Source organism: Saimiri boliviensis, chromosome 15 (genome assembly GCF_048565385.1).
Source record: "Saimiri boliviensis isolate mSaiBol1 chromosome 15, mSaiBol1.pri, whole genome shotgun sequence".
NCBI lineage: Eukaryota > Metazoa > Chordata > Mammalia > Primates > Cebidae > Saimiri > Saimiri boliviensis.
In genome coordinates, this window is record NC_133463.1 from 61,779,521 (window position 1) to 61,802,553 (window position 23,033).

At 34.6% G+C, this 23,033-nt stretch overlaps 1 protein-coding gene across 8 annotated transcripts in view; it reads right to left on the reverse strand.

The window, feature by feature from the left end:
- CSMD3 (CUB and Sushi multiple domains 3) overlaps positions 1-23,033 on the reverse strand; it is a 1,243,168-nt gene that overhangs the window by 234,057 nt on the left and 986,078 nt on the right. For all 8 annotated transcript variants that reach the window (XM_039464529.2, XM_074387065.1, XM_074387064.1 and 5 more), the window contains one exon: positions 19,658-19,774. In XM_039464529.2, coding sequence (XP_039320463.1) covers positions 19,658-19,774 — 117 coding nt within the window. The remainder of the gene's footprint in view (positions 1-19,657; positions 19,775-23,033) is intronic.

Genomic DNA, 23,033 nt, shown 5'->3' on the forward strand with positions numbered 1-23,033 from the left:
AGCAAGACTTCATCTCAAAAAAAAAAAAAAAAAAGAAAAAAGAAAGTCAATGATTTCAGTAAAGTCTCAAGATACAAAATCAGTGTACAAAAATCAGTAGCATTCCTATACACCAATAATGTTCAATTTAAGAATGAACATTAAAAGCCAAATTAAGAATGAAATCATATTTACAATAGCCACAAAACAAATAAAATACCTAGAAACAGTCTAACTAAGGGGATGAAAGATCTCTACAAAAAGAACTACAAAATAGTGCTCAAAGAAATCAAAGATGACACAAAGACATGGAAAAATATTTCATGCTCATAGATTGGAAGGATCAACATTGTTAAAATGAACATATTGCCCAAAGCAATCTACAGATTGAACACTATTCCCTCAAAGTACCAATGCCATTTTTTCACAAAATTAGAAAAAATATTCTAAAATTCATATGAAACCAAAAACAAGAATGAATAGCCAAAGCAATCATAAGCAAAAAAGAACAAAGCCGGAGTCATCACATTACCCGACTTCAAACTCTCCTGTAAGGGTACAGTTACCAAAACAGCATGGTACTCGTACAAACACAGACACATAGACCAATGGAGCAGAATAAAAAACCCAGAAATAAAGCTGCACACCTACAATCAAAGTCTACAAAAATAAGCAATGGGAAAAGGGTTCCCTAATCAATAAATGATGCTTGGATAACTGGCTAGCCATATGAACAAGAATAAAATTGAACTCCTGCCTTTGATCATATGTAAAAATTCACTCCAGATGGAATGAAGATTTAAATGTAAGACCTAAAACTATAAAAGTCCTAAAAGAAAATGTAGGAAATACCATTCTGGACATTGGCCTTGGCAAATAATTTATGACTAAGTCCTCAAAAGCAATTGCAACACAAAAATTGACAAGTAGGACGCAATTAAACTAAAGAGCTTCTGCACAGAAAACAGACAATAACAAACAAACAACAGAGTACACAGACAACCTACTAAATGAAAGAAAGTATTCACAAACTATGCATTTGACAAAGATCTAACATCCATAATCTATAAGGAAATTAAATCATGCAACACTTAAAAAACCAATAACTCCATTAAAAAGTGGATAAAGAACAGGCATTTCTCAAATGAAGACAAGTGCCCAAAAAACATATAAAAAATGCTCAACAGCACTAGTCATCAGAGAAATGCAAATCAAAACTACCATGAGATACCATCTCGCATTAGTCAGAATGGCTATTATTAAAAAGTCAGGCCAGGCGTGGTGGCTCACGCCTGTAATCCCAGCACTTTGGGAGGCCAATGCGGGTGGATCACGAGGTTAAGAGATCAAGACCATTCTGGTCAATAAAGGGAAACCCCGTCTCTACTAAAAATACAAAAAATTAGCTGGGCATGGTGGCACGTGCTACTCAGGAGGCTGGGGCAGGAGAATTGCCTGAACCCAGGAGGTGGAGGTTGCAGTGAGCCAAGATGGCGCCATTGCACTCCAGCCTCGGTAACAAGAGCAAAACTCAGTCTCAAAAAAAAAAGTGAAAAAATAACAGATGTTGATGAGGCTATGGAGAAAATAACACTTATATACTGTTGGTGGGAATGTAAATTAGGTTAGCCACTGTGGAAAACAGTTTGGAGATTTCCCAAAGAACTTAAAACTAACTGGAGAGACACAGTGGCTCACGCCTGTAATTTCAGCTCTTTGGGAGGCCAAGGCAGGAGGATTGCTTGAGACCAGGAGTTTGAGAGTAATCTGGGCAACATGATGAGACCCTGTCTCTACAGAAAATTTAAAAATGACCGCAACTGTAGTTTGAGCTATTCAGGAGGCTGAAGTGGGAAGATGACTTGAGCACAGGATGTCCAGACTACAGTGATCTGTATTCATATGACTATACTCCAGCCTGGATGACAGAGTGAGATCCTGTCTCAAAACAAACAAACAAACAAAATAGAACTACCATTTGACCAAGGAATCCTATTACTGGGTATATACCCACAGGACCAAAAAGACACATGCACTCATGTTTATCACAGCACACTATTCACAATAACAAAGACACAGAATAACTTAGGTGACCATCAATGGTAGACTGAATAAAGAAAATGTATTACATACACATCATGAAATACTATGCAGCCATGAAAAAAGGAAATCATGTCCTTTGAAGCAACACAGATGCAGCTGTAGGCCGTTATCCTAAGCAACTTAATGTAAGAGCAGAAAACCAAATACCACATGTTCTCACTTATAAATTGGAGCTAAGCAGTGGAAACACATGGACAGAAAGACGGGAACAAAGAGAAAGAGAAGCCAGGGCTGAAATCTATTGAGTATTATGTTCAGTACTTGGCAGACGGGGTTATTTGTACCCCAAGCCTCAGTGTCACATAATACACTCACGTAACTAATCTGCTCACGTAGTCTCAAATCTAAAATGAGAGTTGAAATTATAAAAATAAATAAATACATCAAACCATAATAAATGTCTAAGTCAGGAAATTTGCAGTGAAAGATTTTCCTAGCATTTTTTTCAATCCACTCACTTTACAGATGAGGAAACTGAGACCCAAAGATATCCAATGACTTGCTAAGCTTCATATAGATTCACATAGCTCTTAGATGACACAGTATGTCGCCTCAGTGGAAAAACTGTCTCATGGCAATTCCTCAATCAACTGTAGGTGATGCAAGTTGAGGTTTTAAAAAATGGAAGACATGAATTTTTATAGTTATTTTTTGTTTCTTATTTTCTTTTTTATTTATTTATTTATTTTTTTGAGACGGAGTTTCGCTCTTGTTACCCAGGCCGGAGTGCAATGGCGCGATCTCGGCTCGCCGCAACCTCCGCCTCCTGGGTTCAGGCAATTCTCCTGCCTCAGCCTCCTGAGTAGCTGGGATTACAGGCACATGCCACCATGCCCAGCTAATGTTTTGTATTTTTAGTAGAGACTGGGTTTCACCATGTTCACCAGGATGGTCTTGATCTCTCGACCTCGTGATCCACCCGCCTCGGCCTCCCAAAGTGCTGGGATTGCAGGCTTGAGCCACCACGCCCGGCCTTGTTTCTTATTTTCAAAAATGCTGGTGAAAGTTCAGCTGATTAAAAAATTAACACAGGAAAATTTAACTTTTTTCCTCATCAGCATTCTAGTTTTATTCATAAAAACACTCTAGCCCTATACTCTGACCACCTGAGCTCCACACTGGAATTATCTGAAAGTACATCCAGACAGCATATAATTTCTTAAGTAAATGTAAAACATAATTTTGAAGCTGGTGAAAAATGTGGAAAATGATTATGTTTGAAATATTATAGAAGAAAAATGAGTGATAGAGAACTGGAAGAAAATATTAATTATATGCTTTGTAAGTACGTAAGAACTGTGAATGTGGACTTCATTTTTCAAACAGGAAATCCACAGAGAATTATAGCAGAAATCAGCAAAAAATGAAGGCAGGAAATTTGGTAAGTTTTAGAATTTAGCAAATAGGTGTGAAGGACAATCACTAGACAGGTGCAACTTAGTAGCAGCAGTTTGTGGAGCTCAGGTTTCATTAAGTGAAATAAGCACTGAGTAGAAATACATGGTTCTGTGAAATACTATTAAGAAAACATAAATGTGGTTTCTGAAGAGAGGGGAAGCTTATTATCTAAAGAAAATAAATGGAAACAAGTATCTGTTTAGTAGTACAAAATATACATAAAATAATATTTCTAAAATGTCATATTTCTTAAAATTAACCAGTGAGAAAACACAATATTGAAAAGATACATTTCTTTTTTATGGTTAAAAAATGTTATGGTTTAGGGTGGGACAGATAAAATTATCTCTTTTTCATAGATGTCAAAAAGAATAAATAATGTACATGAGATTACACATAAGGTATATAACTAATACTGAAAGCTAGATTATATAGTTATAAATTTTGTCCTTTTACTGTAGGGTACACGTTTTAGGTTTGAACAAACATGACTAGACGGAAACCCTCGTGAACTATGATTACGAACTTAAACATGATGCGATGCAAAAAAACTCGAAAGAGTTATTAAAGAGATAGAATACAAATATTAACATCAGTCAAATACGAATTATAACATGGATGTATTCCTGAGAAATTATATGCAAAATAAAAATTCAAATATAAATCTCTTTTACAAAACTCATTTATATGTCACAAGATAATATTCTGTGATATTTATTAGTGTTTTCTCCCTCTACCCACAGAACCCTGGACTTTGCATACTTCTTCAGATAGGATTCTAATTCTAGTGCATCTATCTCATTTTAGAAGTAACGAAAGAGAAGGCATAGTCAAATCTGAGCTTCAAAGGGGAGGTATGGGCATTAATACTGAAAATAATTGTACATACGTTTGGCTAGTCAGATGGAGTTTTTCCTCTGTCCTATTTCTCCTGTCCAACCAACACCCTCGATAGAAGTTTCCCTGCACTGGGAATGGAGTGAAGATAATCCACAGGCAAGTATGAGAACTGGATTGGTCAGAAATAGTAGGCCTTTTGTCCAACCGCATTGAGAATTTATAGTCTAAACTGAATTTTTAAGAGGTATACTACTACTAGAATCCTACGGCGTGACCCTATTTCCTGCAGACTGATATTTCAGTTAGTTCTATGGAGAAATATCTTTTAAAGTTCTTATGATATATGAAATGATACAATTCTCATATCGCAAATTTAAGTGTTCAAGAAATGTAACTTCCCATCTTATCCAGAGTTTTATCCAAATGTCCAACGTTTAGAGAATTTCAGGACAGAGTAAAGACGAGGAATTTGGAAGCAGAGCATAAGTGAAGAGGATCTGGAAAGAGGCTAAAATTAAGCATTTAGGTCTCCTCATTCCTTTCTAATCTCAAAGTGTCAGTCCAGAGTTTGTGGTTCCATACTCCTTATCTTGGCTCTAAGGTACCTTCTGGACTAGCTTCTTCCATCTGCATCTGAATGCCTAAATGTGTAGGACTGTGTCAAGATTGATGTTTACCCACATTGTTTCCGAGAATGGAGGGGTGATCAACTAAGCAAACACTTGGTTAATGATTAAGCTAATACTCTGGTAAATAAATATGGTAAATAAGTATCTTGAAAATAAAAATAAAAAATGTCCTCCTCATCCAGGATAAAGGATTACTTAATTCACTGATTAATTCAATCATTTGCATATTAAGTAAATACATATTGAGATTAGTTTAATGTGCAAAAGATTGTCAAGCTCTTTTATTATTTTTTCAATAATAAAAAATACAATCTTTGATCACAAAGAGATGTCACGTTAGTGCAGTATTTTCATTGAGCTGCAACTTTGTAAAGAGAGTCCCATTCAAATACACACACACACACACACACACACACACACACACACACACACGGGAGGAGAGAGGGGAAGAGAGAAAGAGAGAGAGAGAGAGAGAGAAAGAGAGAGAGAAAATTCATATTAGCATATTAAAGACTGTTAGCATCCTTAGAGAAAATAAGCATAAAACCTTTCAAGTTTTTTAAACCCAGTGTTTCCAAATTTTACTGGACTTTCTGTCCCTGTCCTCTCACCCAGGTATAGTAGTGTACCACCCCAAAATCTTGGGTAAAGTTGGTTTAGTGAATTCTAAATAAATGTCTCTAGTGTAGATAAGAACATTTCTTCCAGCTATAGCAGTTTCATATATATTTCTCATTAGTACATCAAGCTACTTCCTGATGTACTTAAATTTCAATAAACTTGTGACTATATTTTTTAAAAATAATTATATGCTTTTGTCCAAGGAGTAGTTATTTCCACCAACATGAAGGGTTCTAGGCAAATGGCTAAGACTGCCAAGCTTGCCAGATATTCTCTCACAAAAAAAGTTGACAAATTGGTATTGTGATTTATAAATAAGTCCTTCTGGATTAGATGAGTGTGAAACAACATGAAGCTGTCTCCTGAAGTGTGAATATTTTCTGAGGTAGCTGAAAACATTGAATGTCTGAAACTACAAAGCTGATGATCGGACACTGGAAAGGCTTTGATAGCAGTTCTCATGGCCTCTGTAATGTCACTTGCTCCCTTCTGCTCGTGTGCCTGCTGCCATCATTAGAGATCATGAATTACACTAGAATATTGACATACACATGTACTCAGACATATACACAAATCTCACTCACCCCTGCTATTCTCTACAAACAATGCATGTTTCCTCCCTTCTCCACCGTCTAAATTAATCCCCTCATTGTTTCTCATCTGTTCCTCTGGAACAATCATCCTCTCCCTGCCACAAATAATACAACTAAAGTTTCCAACAGGCTTTGTTAATCCACTGCAAAATGGTTTAATTAGTTACTATGATACACAAGATACATTTCAACCTCCTTCTCATCCTTCAATTTGCAGCATACTGCAATCTTCACTCATCTCCCTAATCTAAATTTCATCCTCCTGTTATTCTTTTTCATTTTAGCTTGTTTTTTTCCCTCACCCTTCATGCTTACTAGCCAAATTTGTGCTCATAATTGTGTGTGTTGTGTGTGTGTGAGTTTATTCAATTATGCTCCCAAGGTGACTCCCAAAATATTTAATCAGTATGACATGGGTGTAGACCAGTGTTGCTAGGCTGGGAAAGGGCCAGTGGCCAGAGAATTATGGAGTCATTTTAGAGACTAGAGAAGTGGCTATTTGTCACTACATGTAAATATTTTAAAATTCTAGCGAATAAGAATTGTTGTATCAACATGTACCAAGTGAATATTATCCCTAGGTTATCTGACTACTCAATTAGACAATACACTAACGAGAACAATTAAGCATTTCTGTTGCATCAGGCATTAGGTAGCTTCAGGCTAGCCAATAGCTTTCTGAAGCAGAGTGAGAACAAAGTAAGTATTTGTTGAATTTATTTAACATGGCATACAAGACAGTTCAGAATGGGGTCTCTGCCTTCTTCACCAGTTTTAAGCATATTAGTTCCTGATTAGTACTTTGCTCTTCAACTAGAGATAAAAATATACAGTCCCTTTCAGAAAGCATATGCAATATTTCTACAACTTTCCCTGTGTTCTTTCTGGCTGGAATGTCCTTCTCCAGCTAACAATTACACATTCATTAAGAGTTAAGTCATGTGCCATCTTTTCAGATAAATGTTTCTGTCATGGTTACTCCCATTTCTCAAATAAGAATAAGCCACCAGCCTGCCTTAGGTGTTTCTCCTCTGTTTACCCATAACATGCTTACAGACTTTAGCTTCTCACATCATAGTTTATAGCAGTTTCCACATTCTTCCTGAATAAACTGTTTAACTTTCTAATTCCTTTTCCTGTGATCTCCTGGAGGGCAGGAACCATTGTTTACATAACCTATACACTCAGATTCTAGCTCAAGGCTAGGTATATACACAGTTTAAATAAATAATGGATACAATTAGTGAATAATTGACACTTAAAAGCAATGTAATATAGATCTTTACCCACAATGAGGTTAGAATTATTAATAGCATATTTCTACAAATTTAGAGGTCATAAGGAGAAGCAAAGTGGTTAAGCAAAAGAGAAAGCAGTCATGAAGTTTCCATATCCCTGCAATAGAAACAGAAAACATACTAGATTGAAAGTCATATTCAATCTACAGGTGAGTTTTATTTGGACCATACTGTGTTTTAAACGTTATAGAATTAAACCACTTTGAAGAAGGCATGGATATTAGTTCATCACTGCACCCACCATCCCTTATTATCTCTGCCCAGATACCGATCTTGTTTGTTATCTACCATTGAATGAAAGATTTTAATTTGAATTTTAATTGGCAACCACTGTTACCATAAAATAAATATTATGGATGATTAAAAAATTGTTATACAAAAAGTTGCTAATAAAAGCAGCATAATAGATGAAACTTTCATATTTAGTCTGGTATTTTAGTATATAACATAGCTTCAGTGAATTTGGAAAACATTCCAGTAATAGTTCTGTGTTTGAGTTTCTGCTTCTCAGCAAAAGCATCTAGGTAGAAATGTTAAGGGTTTATATAAGCTGTAAGAGAATACTATTCAAATCCCTCTAACTCAGAGACTGGAATCACAGATTTTTAGTGTGTGATGTGTGTGCACCGTGTATTTGTATACCAACCACAAAATAAGAACTATCAATCTTCTAACCTATTTGAAATATAATTTATTGAGTTTTCAAATAAATTATTTCAAAATGCAAATGCTAGCCTTTGTTAAGTCTGAAGAAGGTAATTAAATCATATGGGTCACCAAAACAGAAAAAAAAAAAAAAAAACCTAAATGTGTATTTTAATTATAATCAGCACCACATTGTACTGCTAAACAGTTAGAGATCATTATACTATCCTAAAATATCAGTGGGAGAGCGTCAAAAATAAAGAGTATTCCATGTTTACAAAAGTCTCTGCCTGTGGTATGCTGTGTGCTTTTGTAAATCATTTATCTTCTAGCTTTAATCTGTCATGGTATGAAATATGACAAATGTGATCCTGCATGACCAAATAATGAAATACTAAAAAAGGCTGTGTGTAATGACTTCTCCATAAACAGTTTTCCAGAAAAAGTAATGCATCTATATTAATATATATGTAACTTTTTCCTTTTTATTATTTCAAATATTTCCCCATATCAGCCTCTTAAAGAGAAAACTAACAATTTTATAGTGAAACTTTGCACAAAAATGTTTACTCCCTATATGAATATTCAAGCTTATTCAAAGAATTATTTTGTGCCTAAATACCAGTAGGGAAACAAAGTAGAAAGTCAGTTTTCTAGCATTTGTAATGAAATGAAAAATGCAAAGTGTTCTTGGAGTTACGTTTAACATTTTAATGGTAAGAGAAGAGTGAGAAAGTTAACAGTGACCATCGAGGATATTCTGATGTATTTAAAAAAAGAAAAGAAGAAAGAAAACAGTAGGGACGAATGTAGCACACCAATGTTACATAATTTATATTACTTTTGCAGAAAAATAAAAAATTCAGAATTTAGGTCAAATTTATAGTTATCTTTGGAATTTAATACATGAATCCATGTACTTCTGTGAACAAACTTTCGAATTTCAGAAAAGCTGGTGGCAATTTCCTATATTTTAATTCTGTAACATCTAGTAGCATACTGTTTAAATTCAAAAGTAGACTTCACATATTTTTTAAACTAGGAAGTCCTTTGGAGACAAAAGTTTTGTTTTTATACATCAAGAAAATGAGGAGCAGAAAGCTTAAGTAATTTGCTCAAAGTCACATGGCCAATTAGAGGCAGATAAATGACTACAAGCCAGACCTTTGGATCCCCAGTTCACCTTCTTTCCACTATTTCACAGTAAGTGCTCAATCTTCTCTTCAATCGGTTTACATTTGTTACTATCATTGACTTTATGACTTTGAACCTCATGTCAAAATAATCTTCAGCAGCTTTATGCCACTAGTATTAAATAGCCTAATGGGACAACTGCTGAACTTTAAAACTATTTGTTATATAAAATGGTAAATACATTGGTAAAATGAAGCAAAAACTAAAAACAACCATAAATGGGAAAAGTACTAATGTGTTGAAATGTCATAACCACTGTTTAAACAAATTGTTGTAAAATGTCTAGCCTGATGTTCTTACACTCTATTTTCCAGCTTTCTTCTGAATTATTAAGAATAACTTATTTTCTTTTTTTAGTAGAGACAGGATTTCACCATTTTTGGTCAGGCTGGTCTCAAACTCCTGACCTCATGATCCACCCACCGTGGCCTCTTAAAGTGCTGGGATTATAGGCGTGAGCCACCGGGCCCAGCCAAGCATAACTTATTTTCTGTAACTGCCTTAACACAGCAGAGAAAAAATATCAACACTGACTTTATAAACAATGAATGTGAATAGATAACCATCATATGAATCTATTAGATCATTTGATAGTTATTTTGAAAATTCAACTAATCACATTCTATAGTGAGATTCTTGCAAGTTGAAAGGAAATAATTTTGCTTAAAGTGGAAAGAGAATATAACAACAGATATAGATGACATATATATGGTATATGATACACACACACATACAGACACATACACACACACACACACACATATATGTATATATATATATATATATATATATATATATACACATTACACCTTATATTAAAACATGTGAAATCATTTTAATGTTTAACTGTTGATGACTGTCAAGCCCACCACTCCCTCTTCCCCTCTGCCTCATATCTGGGAAAGCTGATTAGGTCACCTAAGTGCTCCCTCTTTGGCACCAGTGGTAAGTTTAAATCATGTAAGTGGTCACCTGCATACAGGAACTCTCACCCCACTGCTACTCCATAACCACAATACAACTTCACAGTCAATCTCCTTCCTCTGCTCTCTTGTGCTTTGAAACAGTTTGGCAGTTTGCCTTACTTTCTCTAGAAAATCTCATTATGTGAGTAACACAGCTTTTCACACTTTCTTGTGCTTGTGTGATAATCAGTCTTGCAATCCAAACCAACTGCAGAGTGACCACAACAAAGGATGCAGTGAGGAAGATGTCTAAATAATGACTACAATCACTAGAGGTCTTTCTTCTCTTGTTTTGTCTTAGTAACTGGCTATGCTGTCTGCTGGCAAACTTGCACTTAGAGCTATGCTGCTTTGCGCTGCATTTTGTGAGTTATCATAGATTTAATCAATCTACATAAGTTCATTTAATAACTAGCATTTAGAACCAAGAGTTGGATCCTCATCAAAGTCATCCTCAGTTGTATGTTGTAGCCTGTATTTATCTGCGTACTTCATAATGAATCACATTTCTTGATTCCAGCATAAAATGTGACTAATGCTAAGTTCAGAGGAACAATTCTTACTTTGTGGCTGTTTGTTGTGTGTACCAAACTGTCACTGGCCCCTTTTCTAGAGAAGACCCAGGGAAAATGTTGATAGCCTGTGCAATATATGGGCTCCTTGGGTGGTGGACTGTGAGAAAGAAGAGCTACCATATAGTGTGCTGAGTTCTAAACTCCTAAAAGCAAATAACTCACTAAGACCCTATAAAATGCCTTTGCTAATACCACTATCCAGGACTCTGTTTTAACAAAGATTCTAATCCTCAGGCTGTAGAAGAAAACACTCATGGCACCTATGTGGCATAACTAATGAGTTGATGGAAATTCAAAATAAACCCAGGGTCCTTAAACCGTATAAAACAACCATTGTTTCTAACCTTGAAGTTACTAATTTGAGACACTTTGGGGAAAAAAAGTATTAATTACTACATAATTATGATTAATAATTAACATGAGCAGGGTAAAGAGACCTTCCCTCCTCTGAAGTTACACATAGTAACCAGTAAAGAGAAAATGAAAATAACAACAAACTACATACAGGTTGAGTAAATACAAAACTGAAAGAGAAAGAGTCATAATTTGACCCAACTGGAAATCTGAAATTTACACAAAAATTTATAAAGTAAAAATATGAAACATCTCTAGTTGTTTTTGTGTCTCTATAATGTGGGTTTTAAATTAACTATAACATCTACTGAGATGCACCACTGGGCAAACCTTCATGGCCTTAATCTATACAGAGGCTCAGATACAATTATTCCTGGGGATCCCACTAAATTTCATTAAGGTGCACCCTATAATTTAAAGGATATATGATATATAAAATGGTGAAAAAACAAATATGCCTCATTTGAACCATCAGTATTATTGCCTTACCTAAATATCCCACGGTGGCCATGGAAGCTCTGACCAAAAAGGAAATAAAATTAAATACAGTATTTGGCACTTACAATAGGCTTGACAAATTAGGACTCTATGGACTTTTATATGAAAAGCTAGCTAATATGTCCCTGAGTAAAATAACATAGGGCCTTTAAATATTAAAACCCATTATAGAAGAAGCATTTAAAGAATGGGTGATTATCCTCAGTATTTCTCCATTTAGTAGCCTATTTTATCTGCTTTTAAGCCTGGAAAAAATTAATGCCCCCTGGTGGTGAATTACTGTAACTTTTATTATGTGGTCTCACATGTTAAAGGCCTTATAATCAATACCATTCAAATTACTGACTCTATCCAATTGTCAGATAGTAAATGTTCTATTATCACTTAGTTGAATCGTATGTTCTGTTTAGTGTCAATTTTAGCAGCCTCTCAGCCTTCGCCTTTTATGGGATAGAATACCGTGACCCACAGCTTTACCTGGCAGCCCATGGGTTTTCAACAGTCTTTGAAATGTAGATGGGGTGGTAGGCAGATCCTGTTCAATCAAATGGCCAAGCCATGGCTTGAGATCCAATTATATAAATTATGCCACCCAAATTAAATAATATTATCATAAGGACACATGATAATCTTATTTCCCTTCTCTAAAATGATAGGCTAAAAAAAAAAAAAAAAAAAAAAGAAGAAGGAGTTTCCTTCCTTATAGGCAGGTAAATAACATACTCATTTTTGCTTACTTACATTAAAACAACCATCAGTTTTAAAAAGGGGCTGGATGTGGTGGTTCACACCTGTAATCTCAGCACTTTGGGAGGCCGAGGTGGGTAGATCACCTGAGGTCAGGAGTTTGAGACTAGCCTGGCCAGCATGGTGAAATCCCATCTCTACTAAAAATACAAAAATTATTCAGGTGTGGTGGCAGGCGCCTGTAATCTAAGCTACTTGGGAGGATGAGGCATGAGAATCACTTGAACCCAGGAGGCGGAATTTGCAGTGAGCGGAGATGGCACGACTGTGCTCCAGCCTGGGCAAGATGTTGTCTCAAAAAACAAAACAACACAACACAAAAAAGAGTTCTATTTTATTTTCAATTGCTACAAATCTAAGGAGTAATGACAAATAGTAAATGCAAATTTTGAATAAACACACATTTTGTGAATATTTGTCATTGTAAGATAAATTTGTATTTAGAAAAGCCTAATAATTTGTTTTAATCAAATTGTACTGCTAAAAAGTGAAGTATATACTTTAAATTATATATATAAATATATATAAAATAGCCTTTATTCATCTTCTTAAGTATTCATTCATTACTGAAAATTTTATACCAGGAAAAATAAAATGCTAATAAAATGATTTACTGATTGAACAAGCAAACAAAGATAATCTAAAAACGATCTGTCACTAAAATACGGAGAAAATTAGTGACAATAAATGATTGAATTAACTATAAAGAGAGCTAATCACAACATAGACTATGTTGCTGAATCATTAAAAAAACCTCACAGACATAAGATCAAAGGATAAGTGGTCAAATGTATGTGTGAATTTTAAAGAAAAATATACACAAAACAAAAGAGCTATTATTTTTAACATAGAAAATAAGAACAGTTAATTTTACATATGCAAGTCAAAACTACATTAGCATGTATTTAAAAGTCCAGATGCCCAATGGAAAAATAAATATGTATACATTTAGAGATAGTATGTATGCATCTTACTTTCAATCCATTGTTTTACTTTTTTCTTCTAAATTCAAAGAAGACATAATTCTCAGATTACCTTTTATAGGCTAACAGTTTATGCAGAAATGTGAAAGATGTGACACCATAAAAACAAATCACACTTAATAACCACTATGTAATTATCTAAGTCTTTTGGTCCAAGATAATATACTATGTTTAGTGAATACAATAAGAATTAATGAAATAGTTGCTACTTATCACTGTTTTTAACATAATACCATAATAAAGTTATATTTTTTAAAACTTATAATTGTATAATATGAGTATTATCCTAAGGAAACATGTTTCTAGATTAACTGGAAGAAAAATACTTCAATGAGAAATAGGAAAGATAGTGGTTGTGAATAAGAAACAAATAAAATACATTAAAGTAGTAAAGAAGTTCATGGTAATGGCAGCTACTTTTTAAAGCCTCTCCTACAGCGATACACAAAAGGGTTTGGTAACTCTATGTGCCATTTGCACATAGTAGACAAGATTGACAATCACTTCAGATGATTTAGAGATTCATAAATTTGAAACTTATACAACCAAGAGACTGTGTCAATAATAAGAGATAGGTGAGAAGGTAGATTACCTGGCAAAATACAAGGTTTTAATGTCCATTTTGAAAAAATCAAGTGTGAAAACTAGTCTTAGGAAATAATAAACTCTGTACACTAACACATATGCCTTCAGGGTGTGCCTTTAGGAGACAGAGCTATCTGGAATGCCAAACACAAAATTAAGTCACCATAGACTATACTGGATATCCTCAGGATATTTTACATGTTGCAAGAAATCTGAATGTCAATTTGCAGTCAACACAGCTGAAGCATGCTTTATACAGCAACTTATATTAAGATTTTCTACATAAAATTATTATGTATATTGTTTACCCTTTATAGTGGGTTGAATAGTGTCACCCAAAAGTTACGTTCACCAAGAAGATCAGAATGTCACCATATCTGGAAACAGGGTTTTTGCAGATATAATTTGTAAAGGATCAAGATGATATCATATTGAGGTAGAATGGGCCCTAAGTCCAATGAGTGGTGTCATTATAAGAAGACGAGAAGAGAGGATAGAGAGACACACAGAAACAGACAGGAGAAACGGTCTTATGATGATGGAGTCAGAGATTAGAGTAAATCAGCTATAAACCCAGGTACCCCATGGATTGCTGGGAGACACCAGAAGCAAGGAAGAAGCAATGCAGGATGCTTCTCTAGAGCCTATAGAAGGAGTGTGGCATTACTGACACCTTGATTTCAGGCATCTAGCCTCTGGAACTTTGAGAGAAGTCACTAAGTCTGTGGTATTGTGTTATATAGTAGCCTTAGAACATGAATACATCCTCTTTTACAGACAATTCCTAGAAAGTAAGAAGAGGGTGACTGAAGAGGTGGGAGGTGGGAGAATAGGAAGGAATGATAATTCTAACAATATTTCATGTGAAATTAATCCAGATATTATGTTGCTAATTTCTAATTATTTCTTCTGAATTATAAAGAGGCCTTCCTTCTGTTTTTAAAATTTCATCTCCTCCAATTGCCTAAAGGATCTTTTTTTTTTTTTTTTTTTTTTTTTTTTTCCAATTGGTTCACCTCATTCTTCAACTTTGTCTTCTCTACCATGTCTTTCTCTTTGGCCTTTAAAATAAATACCCAAGTATCTGCTGGAATAAGAGAAAATAAACAAAACCAAACATTATCTGCAGATTTATACTCTACTTTGACTGTCATCCTATATATTTATGTTTATTCTCAGCCAGGATTGTTGAGATAGAAATCCACACATTTATTCCCCAATTTTACTAACTGCTCCCTCCCTGAAATCTTATTTGGAGTCCTGTATTCTAGGTATAAGTGTAATACAAATTAACAAAAAATTTTCCCTCTGACAATGTCAATAGTTATCTTACATTCTAAAGCATGTTATCTATACAAATTGCAAAGTAAAATAAAATTAGTCTTCCATGTTTCTGGCACTTAAAAATAATCCATAAACTCTTAAGCAACTAAACCATAAGAAAAAAACAACTGGTAAACAAACACAAAAGGAAAACAAAAAACAAAAAGAGAATCAAAATGGTGGAGTATGACCCTCCAGGGACACTCCACCAGAAAAGAGAAGAAAACCTCAGATGGGCATGCATACAACTTCATCAGTACACTCCATGTGCTCACTTCCTAAGCATAAGGAGGGCACTGTGCATGTGGGCAGCCCATGCACAGGAAGAATTATGGGAAAAGGACACAAGATGCCAGAAGTGGGCCAGCCTATAAAGTCCTAGGATTACTCTTAAATGCCACACTAGACCTTCATGTGCCTGCCTGGATCTCTTCCAAATGTTTTTTCCTTTCTTTTCTGCTCTAAAACTTTTTAATAAACTTGCACTCTTGCTGTAAAAAAAAAAAAAGAAAAAAATGAAGAAATATTAAATATATTTTATTGATAAAGTGGAATTTTTTAAATCCAAAAAGCCAAATGTAATAGTCTTATATAAATTAAGGAGAGTAAAGTATTATTAATAATGCTATCCAATTAATCCAGAATATTATTTTTCTAAGAATAATAAAACAAGTAGAATCCTGCAAGATGAATATTGTCAAAACCTGACCCTAATACCTGAATTCAAATGAAATTCAGTTATGCTCAGGAAAATATTAAGAATTGACAATTTTCTTATTTAGAAAAACTGAAAGATGGCAATTGTCTGACAGACAAAATGTATTCACTCAATCAACCAGTAAAGCAGAGTAATATTATGCACATATTTATTAGGTTGCTGTAAAATTAATTGCTGTTTTTGCATTAAAAGTAATGGCAAAAATAACATATGCATTCAATTCTACACCAAGCCAAAAAAACTAAAAAGGAATTTGGTACCACATGACCTGTAAGAAACACAAGTAGCTCATCTGGAATTATCTGAAAAAACTGTCATCTGTTCTTACCTTGGAGGAATAAAAATGTTCTGTTAGACTATTTCAGAGACAATATGGCATATGTAAAATCATGTATATGATCTTGGGTGATTTATTTTCATGTGTAATGTTGGTTATATGTGATTTTCTTTTTACATAAAGGTGTTAGAACCTTAACCCCTATGTAAAATGCAATCCAACGAATGCACTGAGTTTATTTGACAGACATTGTGCTAAATTAGTGGTTCCTAACCTTTTTGGCACCAGAGACCAGTTTTATGAAAGACAATTTTACCATGGGATGGTTGGGGGATGATCCACTTCAGATCATCAGGCATTAGTTAGGTTCTGATAAAGAGTGCACAACCTAGATCCCTCACATGTGCAGTTGACAATAGAGTTTGCACTCCTATGGGAAGCTAATGCCACAGCTTATCTGACAGGAGGCAGAGCTCAGGCAGTAATGCTAGCTCACCTGCCACTCATCGCCTGCTGTGCAGCCTAGTTCCTAACAGGCCAAGGACTGGTACCAGTCCTTGGGGTACCGGTTGGGGACCCTTGTGCTAAATGATATAAGATCATCTGCATGTAAAAGATATAGAAAAAGGAATAATTGTAATTTGGGATAAATGACAGAAAGAGAAAAATGTGAGAAGTGCTATGTGATGAATACTAGAAAGTAACAAATATAGCTCAATGCGGCAACAGAAGAAAATTATGGCAAATTGAGAAAGAGAGGAAGCAGAAGCAAAATAGAAATCTGATTTGCAGAGATCCAGTAACTATTGCTTGATCATCTCTCATCAAAGAGGTAAAGGTAGGGATAGAAAGAAATCAATGGTCAATATTTAATTCCATTATCCTACTCCCACAAAATTGTAAGAGATTATTAGGTGGTTGAACAGCCACTGGGATACAAAACACAAAATATTTGTTTTAGTGCTTTACTAAATAACACAAATAATAGTTTTATTTTAGCCATGCTATTTTTAAGACCTTAGTTCAATCCAACAATGTAGGTCATTTAATTTCATCTTTTTTAGTGGGTGGAAGAGGGGATAGGGATGTTTTACATGAACGTGAACATAAAGAAGAATGTGTTTATGTGTACCTGTGTGTGCATATGACTTACTATGTTATTATGCCAGTCACTCCCATACATTAAATTATTTTGTTATAAAATAAGCATACAAGGTAGGTATTTATCATTGCTACTTTAGAAATGTGTAAGTTTCACACTGATGAAGTGACTTGTCCAATGAAAAGAGCAAGTAAGTTAAGTTGAGCCTGAACCCAGAAATCTGACTTGAAAGCTGGCATTCTTTAACGCAATAATATTAAGCATGAGGTATATGAGACATACTTTACATGTACATCTCTCTCTCTCATTTACTGATCACAACTCTAATCTATAAACAAAATGATACCAAATTTACAAATAAAGAGATAGTCTCAAAGAGATTATGTAACTGGTCCAAAGGCAGATAGCTAATATGTGACAAGGCTGAAATCAGAATACAGGTGCTTAAATTTATATGTATCTTAAGATGAAGAATGATGCAACATCTGTGAAATAAAATTGTATTTTTTTAACTAATAAATCAAGGTACATTTTGTTTTTTCCACAAAAAAACAAGATGACTTATTTGAAAAAAAAAAAAGTTTTAAAAATCAAGTATTATTGGCTCAATGTAGCATTTTTTTATATTAGTAGGGTTAAATTCAACTTACATTAACCCTATAAAAATATGAATTTCATTCTTTAGGAATTTGTTAATTTCTTTTATTTTAATTAGTAATTTTTCCTTTTCTTTTTCAACATACACAGGCTGCAGTAATATATCTCCAGGGTGACCAACATGTTTATTTGTCAGGACATGAAATGACTAATTTTTCTCTTTCTCATTCCTTTGGCCACATGGCATCTCAAGAACAGAGTATAATAGAACAAATTAATAGCTTCCAAAAAGGGAATCAAAGAGTCATGAAGTTTTCTGGATAATCATTGTTAGGATTCTGTCAGCAATCATGTAACATTTCTGGCATCGGGAGAGAATAAACTCTCTAGCAAAGGAAGGACTCAAAAGGTAAAAAATAAACACAATTAAATGAATGATATTTTTCTTTCTAAACTATCATTCTTTTCACTTTCAAAGAGCTAACCTTGGATTAACCGATCAATATGCTAGGGGAAAGAAATACTTTGTAGAGTACAAAAACAGACACTTTGCTAATGCTAGCATCATCACTCTATTTCAATGTTAAAAGGTTTAGTACTTCATTCTGATGACAATGCTTTCAAGTAAGTAGAAGATCTTGGAGTTGTTTCAGAAGGATGAAAAGGAGGATATATATGTATATAGGTAGTATCTGGTTATAAGAAATTGGACTGGAAGCATCAGCTTATTTTATATATCAGCAGCAGAAATATTAAGTCAAGATGTTATTCAACTATCTCTAATGATAAAATCCATGTTCTTCTGCTGAAATACGGAGTTATCCAGACCCAGACAATCCTTATAGCTCTAACAAATCCTTTACCATGTAACACAATGCTGTAAATATGAATTCTAGAAGTCTATGAACTTTCAGCCTCTTTCTCACATTTTACTGCTTACTAAATTTCCTTTGCCTATCCATCCATGAACAGAGCTTAATCTGAGTTAGATCCAGCTGGATCTCAGAACCAAAACCTTTAGAAGCCAGATAAGTGACTTATAAGATGTGTAATCAGAAAGATGTGAAGGCAGCAAAGGACACATTGTCTTCTTAGTGCCAATGCAGAACAGATTGTCAGGTTGACAAGATGAGCTGAAATGTCCTTTGCTGTCTTTTTATATTCATTGTTGTCCCAGAAACTAGATGCTTAAAACCAAAACTCTTCTTTCTGGAAATTTTTAAATAAACTATAAAACTGATCTATTGTTTTTAAAATACTTTTGTTACTATTGTAACAGTTCAATGTTTGACTTAATACATATTTTACAGAGCAGCCTTGGCTTTATGCTCTGTTAATTTTCCGTTTTATAAAATTTCAATATGAAGGCACGTGCATGGTTACTGATATACTCATTTTTAAAAATTAAAAACAATCCTGTTTTCATTTTTGTATTGTTGTTCACCTGTGTACTTGACTGTAAATTCAGATTGAATAAGATGATCTCAAAATTGTATTACAAAGCCTCCAGAATTACAAAGTAAAATACTTTATGAATAGCAGGCATTTTCATTTAAAAATTTTGCATAGCATATAGTGAAAAACAAAGCATGTCTGGAATGAAATACTACATAATGAGTTGAATCTTACTTACCAAACTCCTTTGGAACTGCTATAGAATAAACACAATTATGTCCCACACTGTAATTTTTTGGATAGTTTGGTGATAGAACAGTGCCTTCTGAACCTGTTGAACGACTTCCACAGGGTGCTAGGAAAAAATGGTAAAAATATCATTATTAGAAAAAAATTTTAAAGAATTCATGCCATGGTTATTTTCTTCATATAAAAAATACATGAATACTGGAATTTAAGGTGTATAATTTATTTGCATCTTTTAATAAGATCCTCTAGTGTTAAATATTTAAAAAATAAAAAAGTGTACCAACAAAACTTGTACTGTTCTCAGAAGCAAAATATGTGATAATGTTATAATGATGTTATCTAGAAATATAATAATGGTGGCCTAGCTTTCATTTGTGATAAGACTGTGAAATTAATCATCTTTTTATAATAATGAGAAATTACATATGCAAGTGGGAAATTGTTTTACTTGCTGACAGGCTTTGAAATTCTCCTCAGATTCAACACTCATTATGTGTGAGACATGGATGACTGTAAAAATACATTCACCCACTCGTCTAAGTATTCTATTTTCTCATCAGTCGTTATCTGCATATATAGTTTACCTTGAAATCAGAGGAGTTGTTGATGATACCTTGAGGTAGATTTGCTGGCTACCTCAGACCCACCAAATATGGTATGTTAAAAAAAATAATGAAGGTGAAACCAATGTTTCTTATAAATTGTAGATGAGGGTTCTGTTATTCACAAGATAGGGGATGCATTAAAATTAATAGTTCTAGAGAGAGATCCAAGATGGCCAATTACTAGCAGCTCAGGATTGTAGCTCCCAGTGAAAGCACAGAGAAGGAGAGGACGTCACACTTTCAGATGAATTTTTGTTGCTCACGGACCAGGAGATTCCCAGCGGAGGAGACCCATGGGTCGCCAGCGTGACTCTTGTGGCCGGCATGGCGGTTTTGCCAGCACCCCGGTGCGGCAGTTCTCAGTGCAGAGTAAACGGGACTGGGTTCCCTTTTGGTCGACATTTGGAGCTCCAGGAAGGCAGAGACGCCCATTCAGCTGATTGAAAAAGGGAATCAAGAGGAAAGCCAGACCAGAGATTCCCAGGCAGAAAAGCACCAAGACTCTTAATGCCTCTGTTTTAGCCGGCAGAGTAGGTTGCTCAGATTTTGGCACTGGGAATCAAGTTGGACGTCCACTCAGAGACCTAATTTGAAAGTCAGTAATTACTAAGACGATAGGTGGATAAATTTACAATGACGGGAAGAAACCAGCATAAAAACGCTGGGAATACTCAAAATCAGAATGACTCTCCCTCTACAGGGGATCACAGCTCCTCATCAACAAGGAAACAAGGCCTGATGGAGAAGGAGTGTGTTCCAATAACAGATTTAGGCTTCAGAAGGTGGATAATAAGAACCTTCTGTGAGTTAAAAGAACATGTCCTAGCCCAATGTAAAGAAACTAAGAACCTTGAAAAAAGGTTTGACGAAATCCTAACGAGAATAGCCAATTTAGAGAGGAATATAAGTGAATTAATGGAACTGAGGAATACAATATGAGAACGCTGCGAAGTATGCACAGGTTTTAACACTCGAATTGATCAAGCAGAAGAAAGGATATCAGAGGTCGAAGACCAACTTAATGAAATGAAACGAGAAGACAAGATTAGAGAAGAAAAAGTAAAAAGGAATGAGCAAAGTCTCCAGGAAATATAGGACTATGTGAAAAGACCTAATTTATGTTTGATAGGTGTACCTGAATGTCATGAAGGGAATGAATCCAAGCTGGAAAATATTCTTCAGGATATTATTCAGGAAAACTTTCCTAACTTAGTAAGACAGGACAATACTCAACACCAGGTAATACAGAGAAAACTACAAAGATATTCCTCAAGAAGAGCAACCCCAAGACACATAATCATTAGATTCACCAGGGTTGAAATAAAGGAGAAAATTCTAAGGGCAGCTAGAGAGAAAAGTCAGGTTACCCATAAAGGGAAGCCTATCAGACTCACATCAGATCTCTCAGCAGAAACCCTACAAACTAGAAGAGAGTGGGGGTCAATATTCAATATCCTCAAAGAAAAGAATTTTCAACCCAGAATCTCATATCCAGCCAAACTAAGCTTTATAAATGAAGGAAAAATAAAATTTTTCAGGAACAAACAAGCACTCAGAGATTTCATCACCACCAGGCCTGCTTTATAAGAGCTTCTGAAAGAAGCACTATACACAGAAAGGAACAACCAGTATCAGTCATCCCAAAAACTTACCCAACAATAAAGAGTATCTTCATAATGAAGAATCTATATCAACTAATGGGCAATATTAAACTCACAAATATCAATATTAATCCTAAATTTAAATGGATTAAATGCCCCAATCAAAGACACAGACACGCAAATTGAATAAAAAGTCAAAACTCAGGGGCACACTGTATCCAGATGCATCTCATAAGCAAGGACACACAAAGACTCACTCAAAACAAAAGGCTGGAGGAAGACTCACCAATCAAATGGAGAGAAAAACAAAACAAAACAAAACAAAAAACAAACAAACAAAAAAAAAACAGGAGTTGTAACTTTCATCTCTGACAAAATAGACTTTAATAGTAACAAAGACTAAAAGAAACAAAGAAGGACATTACATACTAGTAAAAGTATCAATGTAACAACAGGAGTCAATGATCAGATACATAAGAGCACCCAGATACATAAGACAAGTTCTCAATGACTTATAAAGAGACTTGGATTCCCTCACAATAACAGCGGGAGACTTTGATACCACATTGTTAATATTCAATGGATCAATGGAGATAGAAAATTAACAGGGATATTTATGATTTGAACTCAGACCTGGAACAAGTAAACTCAGTGAATATTTATAGAATTCTTCACCCCAGGTCCACAAACATACATTTTTTTCAGTGTCACATTATACCTATTTTTAAAGTGACCACATAATGGAAGTAAATCACTCTTCAGCATTTGCATAGCATTTCACAGATTTAAATGAAATATTGGTTGGCTGTTTGTTATTTTCTTCCCTTATTCCTTCCTGTCTCCACTGTTAAGTACAATTATCAGCATAAAAGAGGGTTTTAATACCTATTTTTAGATTGCATTCCAGCCTGGGCAATAAAGCAAGACTCCTGTTCTCTCTCCCCCTTTCTCTTTCTCTCTTTCTTTCTTAATTAAAAAAAAAAAAAAAAAATCATAGTTCTAGAGAGATCTGAGCTAAATGGAGATTTAGTATAGAAAGCATATGGATGGTAACTGATATTATTTAAGTGAATGAGAGCACTCTGAAAAGTATTTAGAGTGAGAAAAGATGGACAAAGAGGAGGTTCTGGGAAACACCAAAGTTTTAATATCAGATAAA